The 17,283-nt window shown below is 41.0% G+C and overlaps 1 protein-coding gene across 5 annotated transcripts in view; it reads right to left on the reverse strand.

The window, feature by feature from the left end:
• Positions 1 to 12,490, reverse strand: part of LOC134082978 (fatty acyl-CoA hydrolase precursor, medium chain-like) — a 53,538-nt gene extending 41,048 nt beyond the window's left edge. The window contains exons 1-13 of one of the 5 annotated variants that reach the window (XM_062539052.1): positions 12,328 to 12,490; positions 11,540 to 11,729; positions 10,395 to 10,533; positions 9,334 to 9,467; positions 8,044 to 8,197; positions 7,628 to 7,732; positions 7,433 to 7,531; positions 6,278 to 6,415; positions 5,993 to 6,073; positions 5,725 to 5,872; positions 4,435 to 4,584; positions 4,251 to 4,323; positions 3,347 to 4,005 (exon numbers count right to left, since the gene is read on the reverse strand). In XM_062539052.1, coding sequence (XP_062395036.1) covers positions 3,825 to 4,005; positions 4,251 to 4,323; positions 4,435 to 4,584; positions 5,725 to 5,872; positions 5,993 to 6,073; positions 6,278 to 6,415; positions 7,433 to 7,531; positions 7,628 to 7,732; positions 8,044 to 8,197; positions 9,334 to 9,467; positions 10,395 to 10,533; positions 11,540 to 11,729; positions 12,328 to 12,397 — 1,662 coding nt within the window. In that variant the 5' untranslated portion in view covers positions 12,398 to 12,490 and the 3' untranslated portion in view covers positions 3,347 to 3,824. Of the gene's footprint in view, positions 1 to 273; positions 505 to 1,079; positions 1,189 to 3,346; positions 4,006 to 4,250; positions 4,324 to 4,434; positions 4,585 to 5,724; positions 5,873 to 5,992; positions 6,074 to 6,277; positions 6,416 to 7,432; positions 7,532 to 7,627; positions 7,733 to 8,043; positions 8,198 to 9,333; positions 9,468 to 10,394; positions 10,534 to 11,539; positions 11,730 to 11,961; positions 12,256 to 12,327 lie in introns of those variants that run through there. The other 4 variants (XM_062539054.1, XM_062539051.1, XM_062539050.1 and 1 more) reach the window with 4 other exon arrangements.
• Positions 12,491 to 17,283: the final 4,793 nt, after the last annotated feature.

Below are 17,283 nucleotides of genomic sequence, written 5' to 3' on the forward strand. Positions count from 1 at the left end.
TTAACAAAGGAGGAGAGATGTTAACGCACACCAAGATGAGGTGCTGGCTGCCAGTGTATAGATCCAATGTGAGGGAAGGAGAGTGCCGCACACTCCAAGCTAATGAAAACATGTTTAATAGGCGATAATGTTTCGGCCTATAAGGCCCTCATCAGATCGCATGTAGTACATTCAGACAACAGAGACTATTTTTTTTTTTTTTTTTTGCGTTACAATTGACTATTGCTAGTCTAAGGGTCTCTAATCAGCATTAAGTAGACCTGGTTAACTTACATAAGTGGTTGCTTGGTGGCATCCCTGACTCCCTCCCATCCCTGCACAGGTTGGGGCGAGGCCAGCCTGAGGGGTCCCACAGGTGGCTTAGCAAAGGGCACGCCCAGGTAGGAGTGAACCACAGTCGTCTTTCCCCTCACTCGCAAGTACTCGCCTCTGAGGGCTCCCAGCTTGGTGTGGATCAGTGGTCCTCATAGAACATTGGCAGCATCATGTTAGTCGATATATTCCCTATCAAATGTTCATTTGTTGAGCCTATGGATGCCAATGACGTGTTGTGTAGGTTTGCTTGAATTCTGACATCCTTGTTTTCAAGCATGTTGCGAAACATTCAGCATGTTAGTGCAGTGTTTTTCAACCTTTCCATCCATGGTACTGTACATCCACGCATGTATCGTGTGTGCGTGCGTGCGTGTGCGTGTGCGTGTATGTGCAGGCCCGGGTGGCTAATCGGGAGATTCGGGAGGATTCCCGATGGGCCGTTAACGTATTGGGCCGGTGGGGCGGCCAATGTCAATTTAGTCTCTGCATTTGTTTACAGTTCAATTCGGAATCTGTCGTTTCCTATAAAGTAGGCCTATCCATCGCTGTTTTTTTTAATTATCTTTTTTTCACCCACACATAGGCTACAGCTACCGCATTGTCCATCGAATTCTATCAAGTGGTATATGAACGCGGATATAGGCTACTACTTGGCAAACCATGGGACAAACACCTAAGAAGGGAGAATTTCAACTATAATTCGTTTTAGGACAGTTTAGCCAAAGATCCTTCATATTAACCCTCTCTGGTTTAGCGGAACTTACCATGATCCATTGTTGACGACGTTAAATACGCAACACTTGCTAGGAAAATAAGCCTTATCAGGAGAGCCATTGCCGTCAGCGTCCGTTGTCAACTAAAAGTGAGCAACTGCGTGGACTCTTGCCTTAACGACCTATAGGCTACTTGTCAAGTAGCCCATGTCAATTGACTGGCTTATCCGCGGCCCCTACACTTGGCTCTGCAAGCTCCCGCGTTGTAGAAGGGGAGGGACGCGTACAGCAAAACCTGGTAAGTTCAGGGCGCCGCCAAGAGTCAGCCAGCAGCAGACCAAGTTTCGTTCGAGGCTAACGTCTTCTTCTTGGTTTGCCCAGGGCCGTAAAGACAGTGCTCGAATAGGACCGGTACTCACCGGTACGCAGTACCGACACTTCTACAGTTACTGCTCTATTTCTTGCGTACCGGGAGGTATTCTAAGTTGCCGGTGCTCTTTTCTGTCATCTCCAAATCAGGTTCCGCGTTTTATGGACCTTGTTTTGTGCACTGGTGCACAGCCATGTTGGAACAGGTAGGGGCTCAAAGTTGGGAGTATGGAATTGTCCAAAATCTATTATGCTGAAACATTCAGAGTTCCTTTAGGAACCAAGCACAGCTCAGGGATGGCCCCGGTCCATCCTGTTCCAACATGACGGTACAGTGCACAGAGCAAGGTCCATAATCATAAAGACATGAATGACAGAGTTTGGTGTGGATGAACTTGACTGGCCTGCACAGAGTCCTGACCGCAACCCAATACCGTTTGGGTCGTTTGGGATGAATTAGAGTTGAGACTGAGAGCCAGTCTCCTCGCCCAACATCAGTGTGTGACCTGACAAATGCACTTCTTGAAGAATGGTAAAAAAAATTCCCATAAACACACTCCTAAACCTTGTGGAAAGCTTTCCCAGTCGTCATATTAAACCCTATGGAATAAGAATGGGATGTGACTGAGGTTCATACAGTATGTGAGTCAAGACCGGTGAGCAAAACCGAAAATGTGCATCTCTCTCCTTATTTTTTTTTTACTTTTTACTCTCAAACTCCTTTGAGCATTTGTACTCCCATGCCATTTTATTTAACCTTGTGATATATTGGATAGGCAATAACTGTTTTATTATCATCAATATGATATGGTTTTTTGTTTTATTTAAATTAACTACTCTCTTTAATTGAACTTATTTAATCGGACTTGAAAAAATAGTGAACATGAACAGAAATATCAGGATTATGCCTTCAACTAAAGTGCATAACACATCTGTACCTCTATTCACAACTGCATTTTGAAATGTACATTATGGCTAATTTATTTTCTTTTTTTTAATGTCAATAAATGATCAAGCCTTGGACTTCCACGGCACCCCTGGGAATGCGTCGAGGCACCCCAGGGTGCCCCAGCGCCCACGTTGAAAAACAATGGCCTAGACTATATAGGGCGCCCACTCCTGGTGATATGATATACAGTACGGCTGCCCGCTTCGCTCATGCCGAAACTGCTACTGAGCGGAGTGGTAGCTTAAAGGGACACTTCACCGATTAGCATTAAGCTTTGTATCTTTAGAAAACCAGTCATGTTTTTGAATGGTCGTGCATCATTCCCACAGTTTGCCTTGAGATGGGAGAAATACGGATTTCAATGTTGGACTTCCTGCTTTCAATGATGTAAAAAATCATAATTTAACATCATTGAAAGCAGGAAGTCCTATTCATGGGTTTCATTGAAATCCGTATTTCTTTCCGGTTTTGTAAAGCTGCAAAGCTTAATGCTAATCGGTGAAGTGTCCCTTTAAGTGGTAGAGTGAGCGGTGGACGTTTTTGGGGTCGAGCTGATTACAGTGAGGTCCTTGCTGCGCACTCCAGCAGCCTGGACTGGACGGAGCGAGCGCAGCCCTTCACTTTCACTGCAGTGACCACGGCCCCTCCCCACCATGGAAATGAATAACCTGATAAGTACAGGACAAAAATAGTCTACCAGACAGTCTACCAGAGTCCAGTCACTTATCATTTCTTTATTTCCAGTTAATTCATAGTGTTTACAGTGTTATTTCTATGTAAGAAAACAAAACAGAAATGTGTGCAGCTGGAAATACCTTTGTAATGTGTGGTGTGAAGCTTTTATGGGCTAAAAAATGGCTAAAATGTGATATATCCCACCGAACAAATAAAAGCAGCCTACTGGTAGTACTATTGTTATTGAAAAAAAAAACATTCACAGTAAAAAGCATAGTGAATTGTACAAATGTCACCAGTGTTGTAGGCCTTTTATCTTTTACCCCCCCCCCCCCCCCCCCCCCGACTAAGCCCTGAACCATCACACACTTAACTGAAATCTTCTGTCTTCTGTAATATAAAATATGTTAGTAAATAAATTAAAGTGAAATAAAATAAAATAAATCTCATAAAAGTGAAAAATACATGATCAATGTATCAATCAAATAACCGTTCACTCATGCAGCTCTTTCTAGGGCTGGTTAAGGCCTCTATGATACTGTCCTCACTCAGATTGCCTCACATGTAGACGCACCAGAGAACACAAACCTGGCCGTGATAGAACTCTGATTCAAGAATTACAATTTTCATTCCATCCCTCCATCGATCAGCACAAGAGATTGGTTTCATATTTTGTTTCCATATAAATTCCTGTGTCCTTTAAAATAGTCTGTCTAGTTCTAATGAAATCATTCCACGCAGTGAAGACTCTAATGGGAGTTTTGTTCTCATTTGAGGAGTGAGGGGATCTGAGGTTCAGCCTTCTACAGCTCGTCACTTTGCTGCTGCTTCTTCTCCTGGATCTTGTTGGGAAGAGTCTCCGTCAGGAAGGTAAAGCGCTTGGCCCTCAGGTGGCTTCCCACCTGCTGCTTCAGCCCGATCCCCAAGTACTCTTCCCCAGCACCGTACATCGGCCAGTGGGTCAACCCAGGGCCATTGGGAGATCTGAAAAAGGACAACAAACACACACACACACACACACACACACACACACACACATACACACACACACACACACACACACACAAACACACATTAAAGCAGGGAATACACACATACACATACATCTACTGTATACTGTATGTAGGCAGCTCACTGCTCCGGGTTAATGCGTTCACTGAGTGTGTTCGCTAATTAAGTTTCAATATTTGATCTTTAAATATTTGACTGAAAATCTTTTGCTGACATACCCAGTGCGAGCAAAGTTGCCCCAGTATGACATCACTGTCCTACAAAACTCGTCTTCCTCCTCAGTGAAGGAACCTGATACAGCACAAAAAAAAAAAACATACCAGTTTGTGTGAACAGTTTGAAGATGAACCTGAGACAAAGTACTCAAGGTGTGTGGCAAGTGTCAGAGTAAATCTATCTTACCATTTATCTTGACATGGGCCTTCATGAAGCAACCTCCAAAGACAAAGGCAAGTTCGTCTCCGTGGTCCACTTTGACAAAGCTTGGGCGCTTGCTCGAGAGGAAGCTCGGAGGATGCTGGAACTCGTACATGTAAATAGGCGCACCAGAATCTGTGTGTGTGTGGGACAGGGAGGTCATATTCTCAGTAAGACTGAAGCCAGTAGATGATGCCAATGAGCTGCAACTATTCTTTTGTCTGGAATTCCCCCCAAGCACTTCAACTTCTCTCTGCAAATACTTCACTGATTATTTAATTATATATATTATTATATTAATATTATTTTATTTATAAGGCTAAATGCACAATATTCGCAAATTTGAAAGACGTCAATTCATATTCATTATGGTCTCATAGGCAACAACGAAACAAAGTCTTACACTTAGTTATTTACTTTCACCACTGCTAAGGTAGCCAAAGAAAATGGCCCAATAATATTTGTTTGACTAAATGAAAATCCTACACATATTCACGCAGACTAGTCGGGTTGCCTGGGACTCAACTGAGGTCTCGCCAATTGTTACATTTTGTGACGGCGCGCCCTTTAGATAGCTGGAATACATGCGCCTTTCACTTTAGACCAGGTTTTTTCTTGGTCTGTGGTGTTGTAATTTGTAGTGATCTTGAAACAGCTATGCGCCTGACCACACTTTCTTTTCCACTGACATACCCAAGGGAGTATGTTGCAATGTGCAATGTTTATTGACAACTGGTGAACTTGAGTGAGTGCATGATGAAACTGCCTTGAGTGTAAGCAGAGATTATAAAAATACTGTAAATGTCCTGCCACATATTGACTCAGGTGCTCAGTGCACAGGTAGAAACCATATATGGTAGGACTTTTACTTTCTGAAGTCGGAACTGAACAGCTCATGGTGTACGATAGGAACACGTCTTACATCGCGTTTATGCGCCAGGTGTAATACAGGGCCCTTAAGTGGAGTCTTTAAATTTGGGAGTGAGGCCAAAAAGCCAATGTCATTTTGTGACAAATAAGACACTGAAATGACGGCCGGAATGTCCATATCTGAATTCATTTTGAATGTTGAATGTGCTTCAGAACCAAACATTCAGAAGACGTCATTGAAAATAAGTCAGAAAACGTTCATTCTGGCTCTTCGGGAGACGTCTTTTCAACGTACAATAGACAATGGACGTTGTTTGGATGTACTTGGATGCCACTTCCTTCATTCCTTCATAGTCCATCTCTTTGGGGATGTGTTGCATGGCCTACTGTAGGTTGCTCTCTTACCTCTGTGAGCCTTCGATAGCTTGATGGCAGGTATATTGAAGATTAAATCCGCCATGAGCTCTGTAAACGCATCCCTGTTTTTCAACACATCCTCTCCATTCCCCAGATACTCTTCTAAAATCAAGTCAATGACCTCGCTGTCCATACCCTACAAAGACACATTTGAATTATTTAGGTTCAGTCTTCAATAAAACGAAATGTTTTTAGTAATAGACTTTCAAAGTCATCACCACTGTTGCCCAGTTCAGAGGATCATGATGAGGCATACATAAAAAAGTAGGAAGGGGGTGATGGTCTGTTTGGCAGTCTCTAGGTCCATCCCATCTATCCAGCCAGGTGGTGCCATGGACTTGAAGAATAAATAAACAAAAAGCATGTCAACAAAGGCTATCTTCCTCTCCCAAAATAACTAAAAAACACAGTGAGCGTGTGCAAATTGCGTTTTAACCACATTTAGTTTTTTATGTTGTTGATTGGAAAATATAATTGACCACATCATCTCCAAAACCATACACTTTCCATTTTTACAGTAGGCCGATCAGACTCTACTCACCGAGGGCATTAGCCATCCACATTCATCACTGGTTATGCCATTAATTAATGGTACTAAATTGTGAGATTTCAAAAGGTCCTCCACAGGTTTGGGTAAAAACTGTCCATCAGCTGTCGGGAAAAATACCATTGCTTCATTCTGTGAAATTGGGAACATTATAAAAAAAATTAGAAAATACATTTTTTGAGCGTTCTGGCCAAGGTGTATGTAATTACATGCCTATCCATCTAACTGAGCCACGCTTATATGTACAGCATATACTGTATACTGTAAGTGTGTGTGTATATATATGTAGCCTGTGTGTGTGTGTGTGTGTGTGTGTGTGTGTCTATATATATTGTAAATATTTCATTTACTGCAATATTAGGCCTACTGTTTTTTATGTTTTACTGTTTAAGTTCCCAGCTTGGCCACTTTTTAGAGTTTGACACGTAATTCTTCACATCATTATGTAATTGGTATCCCTGGTTTTATCTTGTAACATCTATATTACTGGTATCTCTGGTAATATCTATATTACTGTGGTTTACCAGAGAGTCTTGAAGTGGTCAGTAATCAAAGATCTCTGGTTTTACCTCGATCTCAGTTACCTTGATCTTGTCTTCCAAATGTTTTTATCAGCCACTAGAGGGCACATTATGTCAATATTAGCCTACTCTTGACACAGATAACTTTTTCAAAAAGCTGGGAACAGTTTTATCATATGATTCTTTATCCATGAGTTGTTTTGTAGGCATAGTGCATACTGTATATTGCATAGAAACATCAACCATTGTTCTGCTGTTCCTTCACGTAGGCCAGGCCTCTCTGACAGGTTATTTGTCTTCTCTTCTCTCATAAAAAGACATGCAGAATGCAAACAGCACATTTCCCTACTGATTATAGCAGATTGAAAAGTAAAGCCACAATTACCCTGTTTCACTAGATCAGTAGGATATTCGTGGTTATACTATATGTAGCCCAATATATTCTAATAGTCCTGTTGATTCATGAAATCAGCCAGCACAACATGACATCAATGGTGCGACAGTTATAATCTTTGTTTGTAGATAAATCTTATCTTTCATAAACAAAAAAAGTACAAAGCCATGACACACTTTTATCTTGGCCTTATTTCGGTTGCCTCTACAAGAGTAAAGGGCCAAAATGTCTCACCCCAGCTATGTTCAAAATGTCCTCAGTTGACATCTGCATGACACAGTCCACAATGTCGTGTGGCTTGGTGCTAGCACAGTTTGATGCGTTGGCCACCATCTAAAGTAACAATAAAAAGCAAGTAGTGAGATAATGTGACCACCCAACATCTCAGTAGCCTATCATATGCAGGTGCAGATGTTGGAAGGTAATTACCATGGCCATGTCCAAAGGCTGTGAGGTGATGAGGGGCTCCATGGTTGCACTGCCACTTTCAGCAATGCCTCGATGGAACAGACCAGAGCTCAAGGGTGAAATAACCTATGAGGAGCAATTCAATAAGCATTTTTAATGCAGAGATTATCTAACAGTCCAAAGCTATATGGGTAGCTTGAGCTTCATTGAAGTTAATGGAAAGGAAAGGAAATACATTTAAGACAAATGGCAAAGGCAAAATAAATGCACTGACAAAGTAAATATTCTATACCCTCTCATAAACAAAATTACAGTAAACAATGCTAAACACCAGTTTATACATAGAACGTGAAACCAATCTCAGATAATAGTTGGGAGTAGGATTCTGGTTTTCATATAGCAAAGCAAACACACAGTATATTAGCACAGAAGCCCACCTGCAGTGACACACTCGCCCCTCCTGCAGACTCTCCAAATAAGGTGACAGATGAGGGGTCCCCTCCAAAACTCTGGATGTTCTCCTGAACCCACTGCAGTGCAGCCACTTGGTCCAAGAGACCCATGTTTCCAGGGGCACCATCATCCCCAGTGCTTGGTAGCATAACAAAACAAGAAACTGTGCTGTGACTCCGGCTGTGTTATTCGATATACATAGAATCATCACCAGAATGAAGTGTAAACAAAAAGTAACCAACATAAAAAAACAGGGGTGTTGTTATAGAGGGTTGAACACTATTTTCATTATACAGGTAAGGCTGCTAAATAGACAATATTCTACCAAGAGTTGTTAGAGGTTAAAAGAATGAAGTGTAAACAAAAAGTAACCAACATAAAAAACAGGGGTGTTGTTATAGAGGGTTGAAAACTATTTTCATTATACAGGTAAGGCTGCTAAATAGACAATATTCTAACAAGTGTTGTTAGAGGTTAAAAGAAGGAGGAAAATATAGCTACATATAGTGTAAAGAACTATAGGGCACTCTCATGACTCTCAGTCTAAAATGCATGGTCACTGGCGGAAAGTTTAAACAAATTGTGTGGGTTGTCCAGTCCACATTGGATGTTGTGTAGTTACTAAATGTTATCAAAAGAAGGTGGGCCTTATATGTTTCTTAATCAGTCATGGGTGTGTTTTGGGCATAACATCCTTTAAACCAATGAGAGTGAAATCACCAACAAATGATGGTGAACAACTACTCAATAGATGTGATGTGAGATGTATTTCATAATATCTTTATTACAATTATGTATCCCATTGTAATCGTGTTATTTTGTATTGTTTTGCATGGATGTGCACTGGTGCACGTTCCTGAGGATAAGAGAAGCAGAGTGCGTTGTGCACCCGCCCATATCACTGTCGATAATGCGCTCTTGTTATAACAACAACTCGCCACAGATTTCTCACCAGGTTTCCCTTGGTCAGTAGTGCAATGTGTTTTAGGTAGTGTTTGATAGCAATTTTTAGTTAATGCACCAGACCCTCCTTAGGTTGTTAATTGCCACACCCCTTGGTGCGGTGCTCAATAAAAGAGACGGGCATGGCGAAAAGCTCAAGTCTACGATAGGAATTGCGTTGTGATGATTATAGACTTTAGACTGCACTTTAGACTATCATGATAGGGGCTATGTACACAAATGTATTATGATCGCCACACCATACATGGCACATTCTGTTTATTGACTGACTTAGGGTGTAAAGGACCTGTTGCCACTGACTTCATGCTCACCTGAAGAAGCCTAGCAATCCCAGCCTGTACTGGATCAGCACCACCACCACGTTCTGATAGGCTGCCAGAACAGATCCATCATAAAAGGAGGCGGAGCCCATGACTAGCGCTCCACCATGGATCCACACCATGACCTGGATTACGACAGCACATGCCTTTAGACAGACACTGAGGACCATGGCCTCATGGTAATGAATTGAAGTGTGATCGCAACATAACTTCTAAAACACAACTTAAAGGGATATTCCGCCATTTTTGGAAATACGCTCATTTTCCACCTTCCCTCGAGCAAAACAATCGATATTTACCTTGTTCCCGTTCATCCAGCCATTCTGTGAGTCTGGCGATACAACTTTTAGCTTCAGCCTAGCATAGATCATTGAATCGGATTAGACCATTAGCTTCTCGCCTGCTAGCTTCATGTTTAAAAGTGACTAAGATTTCTGGTAATTTTCCCATTTAAAACGTGTCTCCTCTCAAGTTAGAAAGTGCAATAAGACCAACTGAAAATGAAACCTGGCGTTTTTCTAGGCTGATTTGACATGGAACTACACTCTCATCTGGCGTAATAATCAAGGCAACTTGCAGCTACTGGCACTACTACTGCTTGTTGTCTATGGGGACTATTTTCAGATGCTGCGTAAGATATCACTGCGCCTATGGTACGTTTGCAAGTTGCCTTGATTATTACGCCAGATGAGAGTGTAGTTCCATGTCAAATCAGCCTAGAAAAACGGCAGGTTTCATTTTCAGTTGGTCTTATTGCACTTTGTAACTTGAGAGGAGACACGTTTTAAATGGGAAAATTACCAGAAATCTTAGTCACTTTTAAACATGAAGCTAGCAGGCGAGAAGCTAATGGTCTAATCCGATTCAATGATCTATGCTAGGCTGAAGCTAAAAGTTGTATCGCCAGACTCACAGAATGGCTGGATGAACGGGAACAAGGTAAATATCGATTGTTTTGCTCGAGGGGAGGTGGAAAATGAGCGTATTTCCAAAAATGGCGGAATATCCCTTTAATGTAACTGCTTATACTGTCATTCTTTGACCAAACTCACCGGTAACTTGGCATCTTCAGAGGGTTTGGCAGGAGTGTAAACATTGAGATAGAGACAGTCCTCAGACACCTCGGGAATCTCCATGATCATGTTAACCATTTCTGACACATTTACAGTCATCTGGCGGTTTTGCATACACCTGAGAACAAATCAGACATTAGACTGCTCTCGCTCCTAATGGGTGGTTGTGGTGGACACATCAAGAGTTTGTGTATTCAGTCATTAAAGGTAAATTGTGCATGATGTCGCATTCATTGTTTATGTTTCTACTGGCATTTATTAGCTCTCACCTTTGTCCAAAAACAACGTTACATTGTAGCAAAGGACCAAGCAAAACACACCAGATAGGTAACTCATACGTCCCTTCAGCATTCCCAGAGAAACTCAGAAAAAGGAGAGAAAGGAACGCTACTCTGGGTTGAAAATCTTTTGTTCAGGGTGCTCTTCAAAAGAGGGCCTAAGATACCTAAATTTTTCTGTGTTTTTTTTTCATGAAACTCAGGCTCCCTTCACAGGCTCCATTCATTCCCTTTTCCCTTTAAACTTAAGAACGTAGGCTATAGGCTAAGCCAACGTTGTTTTGAGGTTATGCTATTTGTTCAATCAGTCATTTTGAGTGAAGAGTGAAGACAGACAGTGTTCATTTTCTCTCAATGTTCAATTTTATGACTATGAAATTCCTATAGATGGCTTGTAAATCGAACAGAAATAATCTAATTTCCCATTTTTACGACATACGTCCTTTTTTGGTCAATACACTGTTTTGGTTTACTTTTTTACCTCATGCACGAGCACGAGCAGATATGAAGCTGACCAACAGTACGCCTCGTTTGAATAAATGAGGGCAAGATGCAGCTAACTGGAGTTAATGGAACAGCTTCATTCTCATCCTCAAATGAGAGTCTACACTATTTCAAGCAGGCTATTCTGCAAGGTTGATGGAATATCCCTCTGGGTGTTTTCATTGTCATTTTCTACAAACACAGCATTTTTTTGACAATGTATATAGGCAGCTATGGATTAGGAGGGGATGTTTGCTGTAAGTGACATTTTTTTATTTGATTTTTGTATATATTGTGCGTGATAATTGACTATTGCTAGTCTAAGGGTCTCTAATCAGCATTAAGTAGACCTGGTTAACTTACATAGGTGGTTGCTTGGTGGCATCCCTGACTCCCTCCCATCCCTGCACAGGTTGGGGTGGGGCCAGCCTGAGGGGTCCCACAGGTGGGTTAGCAAAGGGCACGCCCAGGTAGGAGTGAACCACAGTCGTCTTTCCCCTCACTCGCAAGTACTCGCCTCTGAGGGCTCCCAGCTTGGTGTGGATCAGTGGTCCTGTACACAAGAACATGACAGCCTGTTATGTTTAGCCTACTCTAATGAACTGAAGCGACATAATATGGGAAAACATCTTGATACAAAATAGCCGAAGTCGATTCACATTCACCATTACAGTTGATTAGTTGAGCCTATGGATGCCAAATCAAATGTGATTTTATCTAGCGTAGGCTATTGAATTCTGACATTAGTCAGCATGTCACAGAACATTCAATGTTTGTGTTTTTACCTTTTTTTAGCTTGTAGGTAGCCTATATGTCATACATTAAAACAAAAAAAACAAAAATCCCGTTGCACCAACCAACATGTAAAACAAATACACACATAGCCTAGTCCACAGAAAAATATGGACAATAAGTCATTTGTTTACAGTTTAGTTCGGAGTCTGCATTTTTAAGTAGGTCTATCCATCGCTGTTTTACATATTTTCACCCACAGATATTAGAAAGCTAGACAGTAGATAGGCCTACCGCATTGTCCGTCGATTTCTATTAAGTGGCAAAGCTACATGAACACGGACATAGCTGGAGAAACACCTGACTGAAAACACACAATTCGAAGGGAGTGGCTTTTACGACAGTTCAGCTGAACATACCATCATCTGTTATTGACGAAATTAAAGGCGCAACACTTGCTAGGAAAATGAGCCGTATCAAGAGAGCCATCGTTGTCAGTGTCTGTTGTCGACTGAAAGTAAGCAACTACACGGACTCTTATTGCCGTAGCGACCATGCATTTCCTCACCCGCCCCTACACTTTGCTCTACTAAGCTCCGGCGTTGTAAAAGGGTAGGGACACGCACAACAAAATGTGGTAGGCCTATACTGCCAAAAAAGGCTGTATTGAGTTACCTGCCCGGCATAATGTGACATCCCATTCCTATGGTTTAATGTGACGTCGGTCTACCCTTTGCATCTATATTTCAACTCTTCTGAGAAGGCTTTCGATAAGGTTTACAGGTGTGCTAATTCACCCCAAAAGCGTGCTTTTGGTTGATTTATTTCAAGACTCTGTGCAGGCCATGTTTATCCACACCGAATTCTTTCATCCACGTCTTTGTGGACCTTGCTACTGTAGCCTTTAAGCGCACTGGTGGACAGTCATGTTGGGACAGGAGGGGCCCATCTCCGAGCAGGGCTTTGGCTTGAATTCAGTTAAAGGAACTCTGAATGTTTCAGCATTAACCAAGAGGTTTTGGACAATCCCTTGCTCCCAACTTTGTGGGAACAGTTTGCGGATAGCCTCTTCCTGTTTCAACATGACAGCACCAGTGCGTAAATGTCCATGAGGGCATGGGTGACAGTTTTCAGATACATTATGTGCTTAATTGTTAAGGTTCTCCAATGTTTTCTCAGTTAGACTATTAGAATGATAGGCCTACCCGCATGGTTGCTGATAATGGGCAATGTATATTGCATTAAAGATCAGCCATTTCTTTCTACAACAGTCATTGACTCATTTACAACATTAATGATGAGAACAATGACATTTCTGGGTGACTCCAAACTTTTGAATGGTACCTAGGCTATACGTTATCACTACAGCTCTGGGTCAGCCTGACCTAATGGTTGGCTTAAAGAAGCCAACTAACAAACCGTTTCACCGTTATTAGTTAAGGCTACTATTATACCACTATGTCCAATTAAGGAAGTACGATTATCCTATTAGGTTAATTACTTTGCATTCTATTATAAGCTGTTTTAAATAGCCTAACCCATTAGCACTTTGTATTCTATTATAAGCTGTTTTAAATAGCCTAACCCATTAGCACTTTGATATACAGTAGGCTATGTATAAAACACATACTAACTCATTGCAGTTCTGCATGTGTTTAAGGCCATTCCCTATCTTGAGAAGAGATATGCTATCTATCATCAGGGGCGTGTCTAGGGGGAGGCTGGGGGAGGCAGTGCCTCCCCAAAGATAACCTCTGCCACCCCAGAGAAATTATCTGCGACGGGCGAAAAATGGAAAATGCACGCCCATACTTCTCTGTTGGATTACTCACGAAGCTCTAGTCATACTAATATATAGTGTCACTTGTTGACAGAGCACGATCTTAGCTTTCTGATGGTATTAAGAACGTAGTTGCTGTAATAAGCGTTCGCGAGAAAATCAATATGAATTTAGGCCTGCATTAACATTCGCATTATCTGCGAAAAGTGCAAAATGCACACCCATTCTTCTGTATTGGATTGCTCACGAAGTTCTAATCACACTGATATCACATGCATATCACCTGACAGAGCACGATCTTAGCTTTCCGATGATATTAAACACTAGTTGCTGTAATAAACAGTTCGCGAGAAAATCAACCTGAATTTACATGAAATGTAATCGTTTTTATTCCATCTCCACAACATTAGGCCTACCTTCGGTAAAATATCTCAAGCTCTTCGTTCAACCTACACGTGGCAAACCATATCAAATCAAATGGCAGACCTTACCAACTACGAGGCTATAAAGCATTAATTTGTACAATAAGCCATTCCCGAGTAATCCAGCTTTTAAATTGCAGGCAGCACATACACAGGTCTCCAACTTCGCTCTGTATTAGCACCCCACAATAATCACTGCATGCATATTGTGCTCTTCTTGTTCGTTTTTTTGAACGTTTATTTAAACCACATAGAATCAACGCATTGCTTCCACATATTTCTATGCATTATGCCTATTTTAGACTAGCCGAATATCATCACTGAAGCCTAATTACTCTCACGTTCTCTTAAAGTGACAGGCACTCCATGACATTAAAGATAAATGTAAATCAATATGACAATCATGTAAAATGTGAGTAAAAAAAAAAATCTATATGAAATAGTCAACTTAATATAACTAATTACACATAGGCTATCATAATGTAAACTTAATATGAATTTCAAAATGTTTGAAATACAAATAAAGCCACCTTTTCACCATAGGCGTAGCCACGGGTGGGCCCGGATGGGCCTGGGCCCGTCCACCTGTCAATCAGGCCCACCCAACTCTGTGCGTAACAAACGCAGAAACTTTCGTTTTACTAACTCAAAACTATATCGCTGACTGGTGTGGCATTTTCAGACGTGAATGAACAAGAGGAACATTGTGGCAATATTCTGAAGTGATAGTTACCACTACCTGGCGCCCAACACCTACCCACGATTATAATAAAAATAGGCTATATATTTTGCTCTACGTCAGATGCACTAAACGCTGCCATTCTCTCTCGTGCGCAAACCAAATGTGTGCGTTCCGAACAGCCCAGCTAGCCTAGGCTACGTTATTCTGGCTCATAAAGTTGAACAAATGCATGTAGTTATTTTACAGAAAGAGATAAATAGCTGGGAAGTTATGGTAGGCCAACATGGAGTGAATATACACAGGGAGATTCTTTCGGTACTCGTAGCTGAGCAGGCGCCACACGCATCTGCCAGGTCTTCAGCGTCATATTATTTAAAAGTAGACAGACGAAGCCTAGCTATTTGAAGCTAAACAAACGAATATCTGTAGTCCTATGAGTGCAGTTCATTAACCTGCTAATCAAAGTAGACGCAGCAGGTCTCAATGTCCCTTCGTTACAACTGCGGCTGATCTCTCCGACAAGATCATATTTAGAATTGCCTAAATTGTCACTATACGGTCGACTCAAATAAAATCTCCGACCCCGGGAATCAATGCTGTAAAGGACGTGAGAGAGTGCAGCTGACTGACATAATAATCTCACAGGTAAATGGCACGATGTCCACAAACAGCCAAAGTTGCATTATGTCTAAATCAGTATCAGCAAACGTTTGGGAACTGGGTGCATAAGCGAATTAAATGAAAAAGGAAAACATATTTTATTTGAATATTGACGGCAATACCCAAGATATACTTAAAAGATAGAATCCCGCACACTGTCCATTACGCATGCAAACTTGTATTCACAGTATTCACGACGTTTCGGTCATAAAGAAGGTCTATGACGGAAACGTCGTGAATACTGTGAATATGCATGCGTAATGGACAGTGTGCGGGATTCTCTCTTCTCTCTTTTAAGTAGGCTAACTGGTTAAAACCTATTCCAACGCACCTGTCCCCACAAAAGAGGTGTGCAAAAGCGCTTGTAAACTAATAGCCTACCTAAGATATAGCCTAGTACAGACCCAGAGAAGGCTTGGTAGACGTTTCGGATAGGTTGCAGCATCTTATAGCTGATTAATAGCAATCGCCTTCAGTTGTGCGTTAAAAGCGGTAGCACGGAATAGGCCCATATAAACGATAATCGTTATAGGCTATAATGACAACCACTGTCCCTCAGCTATTGAAAACACCTTGCCAGTGCTGTGAGAAGTGGTAACGTTGCTTGCGATGTTATGTAGCCTAATGACGCATATGTTCATCATTTAACTTGGAATCCATTTCTAAAATAATTTGTCAAATTTGAATATTCATATTTTGGGTTCAGGCCCACCTGAATTTTTCTAGGCCCACCCATTTTATGATTTCTGCCTACGCCCATGCTTTTCACTGAGTGTGTTGGGGGAAGAATATGCCTTGTAATGTCTTTGATCTCCACTGGTGTGGTGGGACTCCCAAATCAAATCAAGAAAGTATCAGAATTCTTAACTTATTATCAGTATCAAAACAATTGTGACACACTAATAGTCTTATGTATTTTTCATTGACTATGTCACCTGGCTGATGCATGAGAGATAGATAGATAGATAGATAGATAGATAGATACAGTGGGTATAGTAAGTATTCACACCCATGCTAAAGTTGACTAAAAAGAGGAATATAAAATCATCTTTTGAGAATTGATTGTAATGTCTTAATTCAAAAAATGAGTAAAAATCAAACCGCTAAGGACACTAATTTTCTTTGTGATTGAAGAATGTATCGTAAATAGATAAATGTTCTTCCTTAAATACAGGTTGCATAAGTAATTGAACCCTATGTTAAATTCCCATAGGAGCAGGAGGATTTTTTATATGTTTTTATTTTTAAAGGCCAGCTATTTTATGGATCCAGGATATTATGCATCCTGATAAAGTTCCCTTGGCCTTTGAAATTAAAATAGCCCCACATCATCACATACCCTTCACCATAGCTAGAGATTGGCATGGTGCTTTTTCCAGTTAGCCTATTAGCCTGTTTGATTTGCATTGAGCTCAATGAGCATCAAACAGGCTAATAGGCTAACTGGAAAAAGCACCATGCCAATCTCTAGCTATGGTGAAGGGTATGTGATGATGTGGGGCTATTTTAATTTCAAAGGCCAAGGGAACTTTATCAGGATGCATAATAACCTGGATCCATGAAATAGCTGGCCTTTAAAAATAAAAACATATAAAAAATCCTCCTGCTCCTATGGGAATTTAACATAGGGTTCAATTACTTATGCAACCTGCATTTAAGGAAGAACATTTATCTATTTACGATACATTCTTCAATCACAAAGAAAATTAGTGTCCTTAACGGTTTGATTTTTACTCATTTTTTGAATTAAGGCATTACAATCAATTCTCAAAAGATGATTTTATATTCCTCTTTTTGGTCAACTTTAGCATGGGTGTGAATACTTACTATA

This window comes from Sardina pilchardus, chromosome 6 (genome assembly GCF_963854185.1).
Source record: "Sardina pilchardus chromosome 6, fSarPil1.1, whole genome shotgun sequence".
NCBI classification, from domain to species: domain Eukaryota; kingdom Metazoa; phylum Chordata; class Actinopteri; order Clupeiformes; family Clupeidae; genus Sardina; species Sardina pilchardus.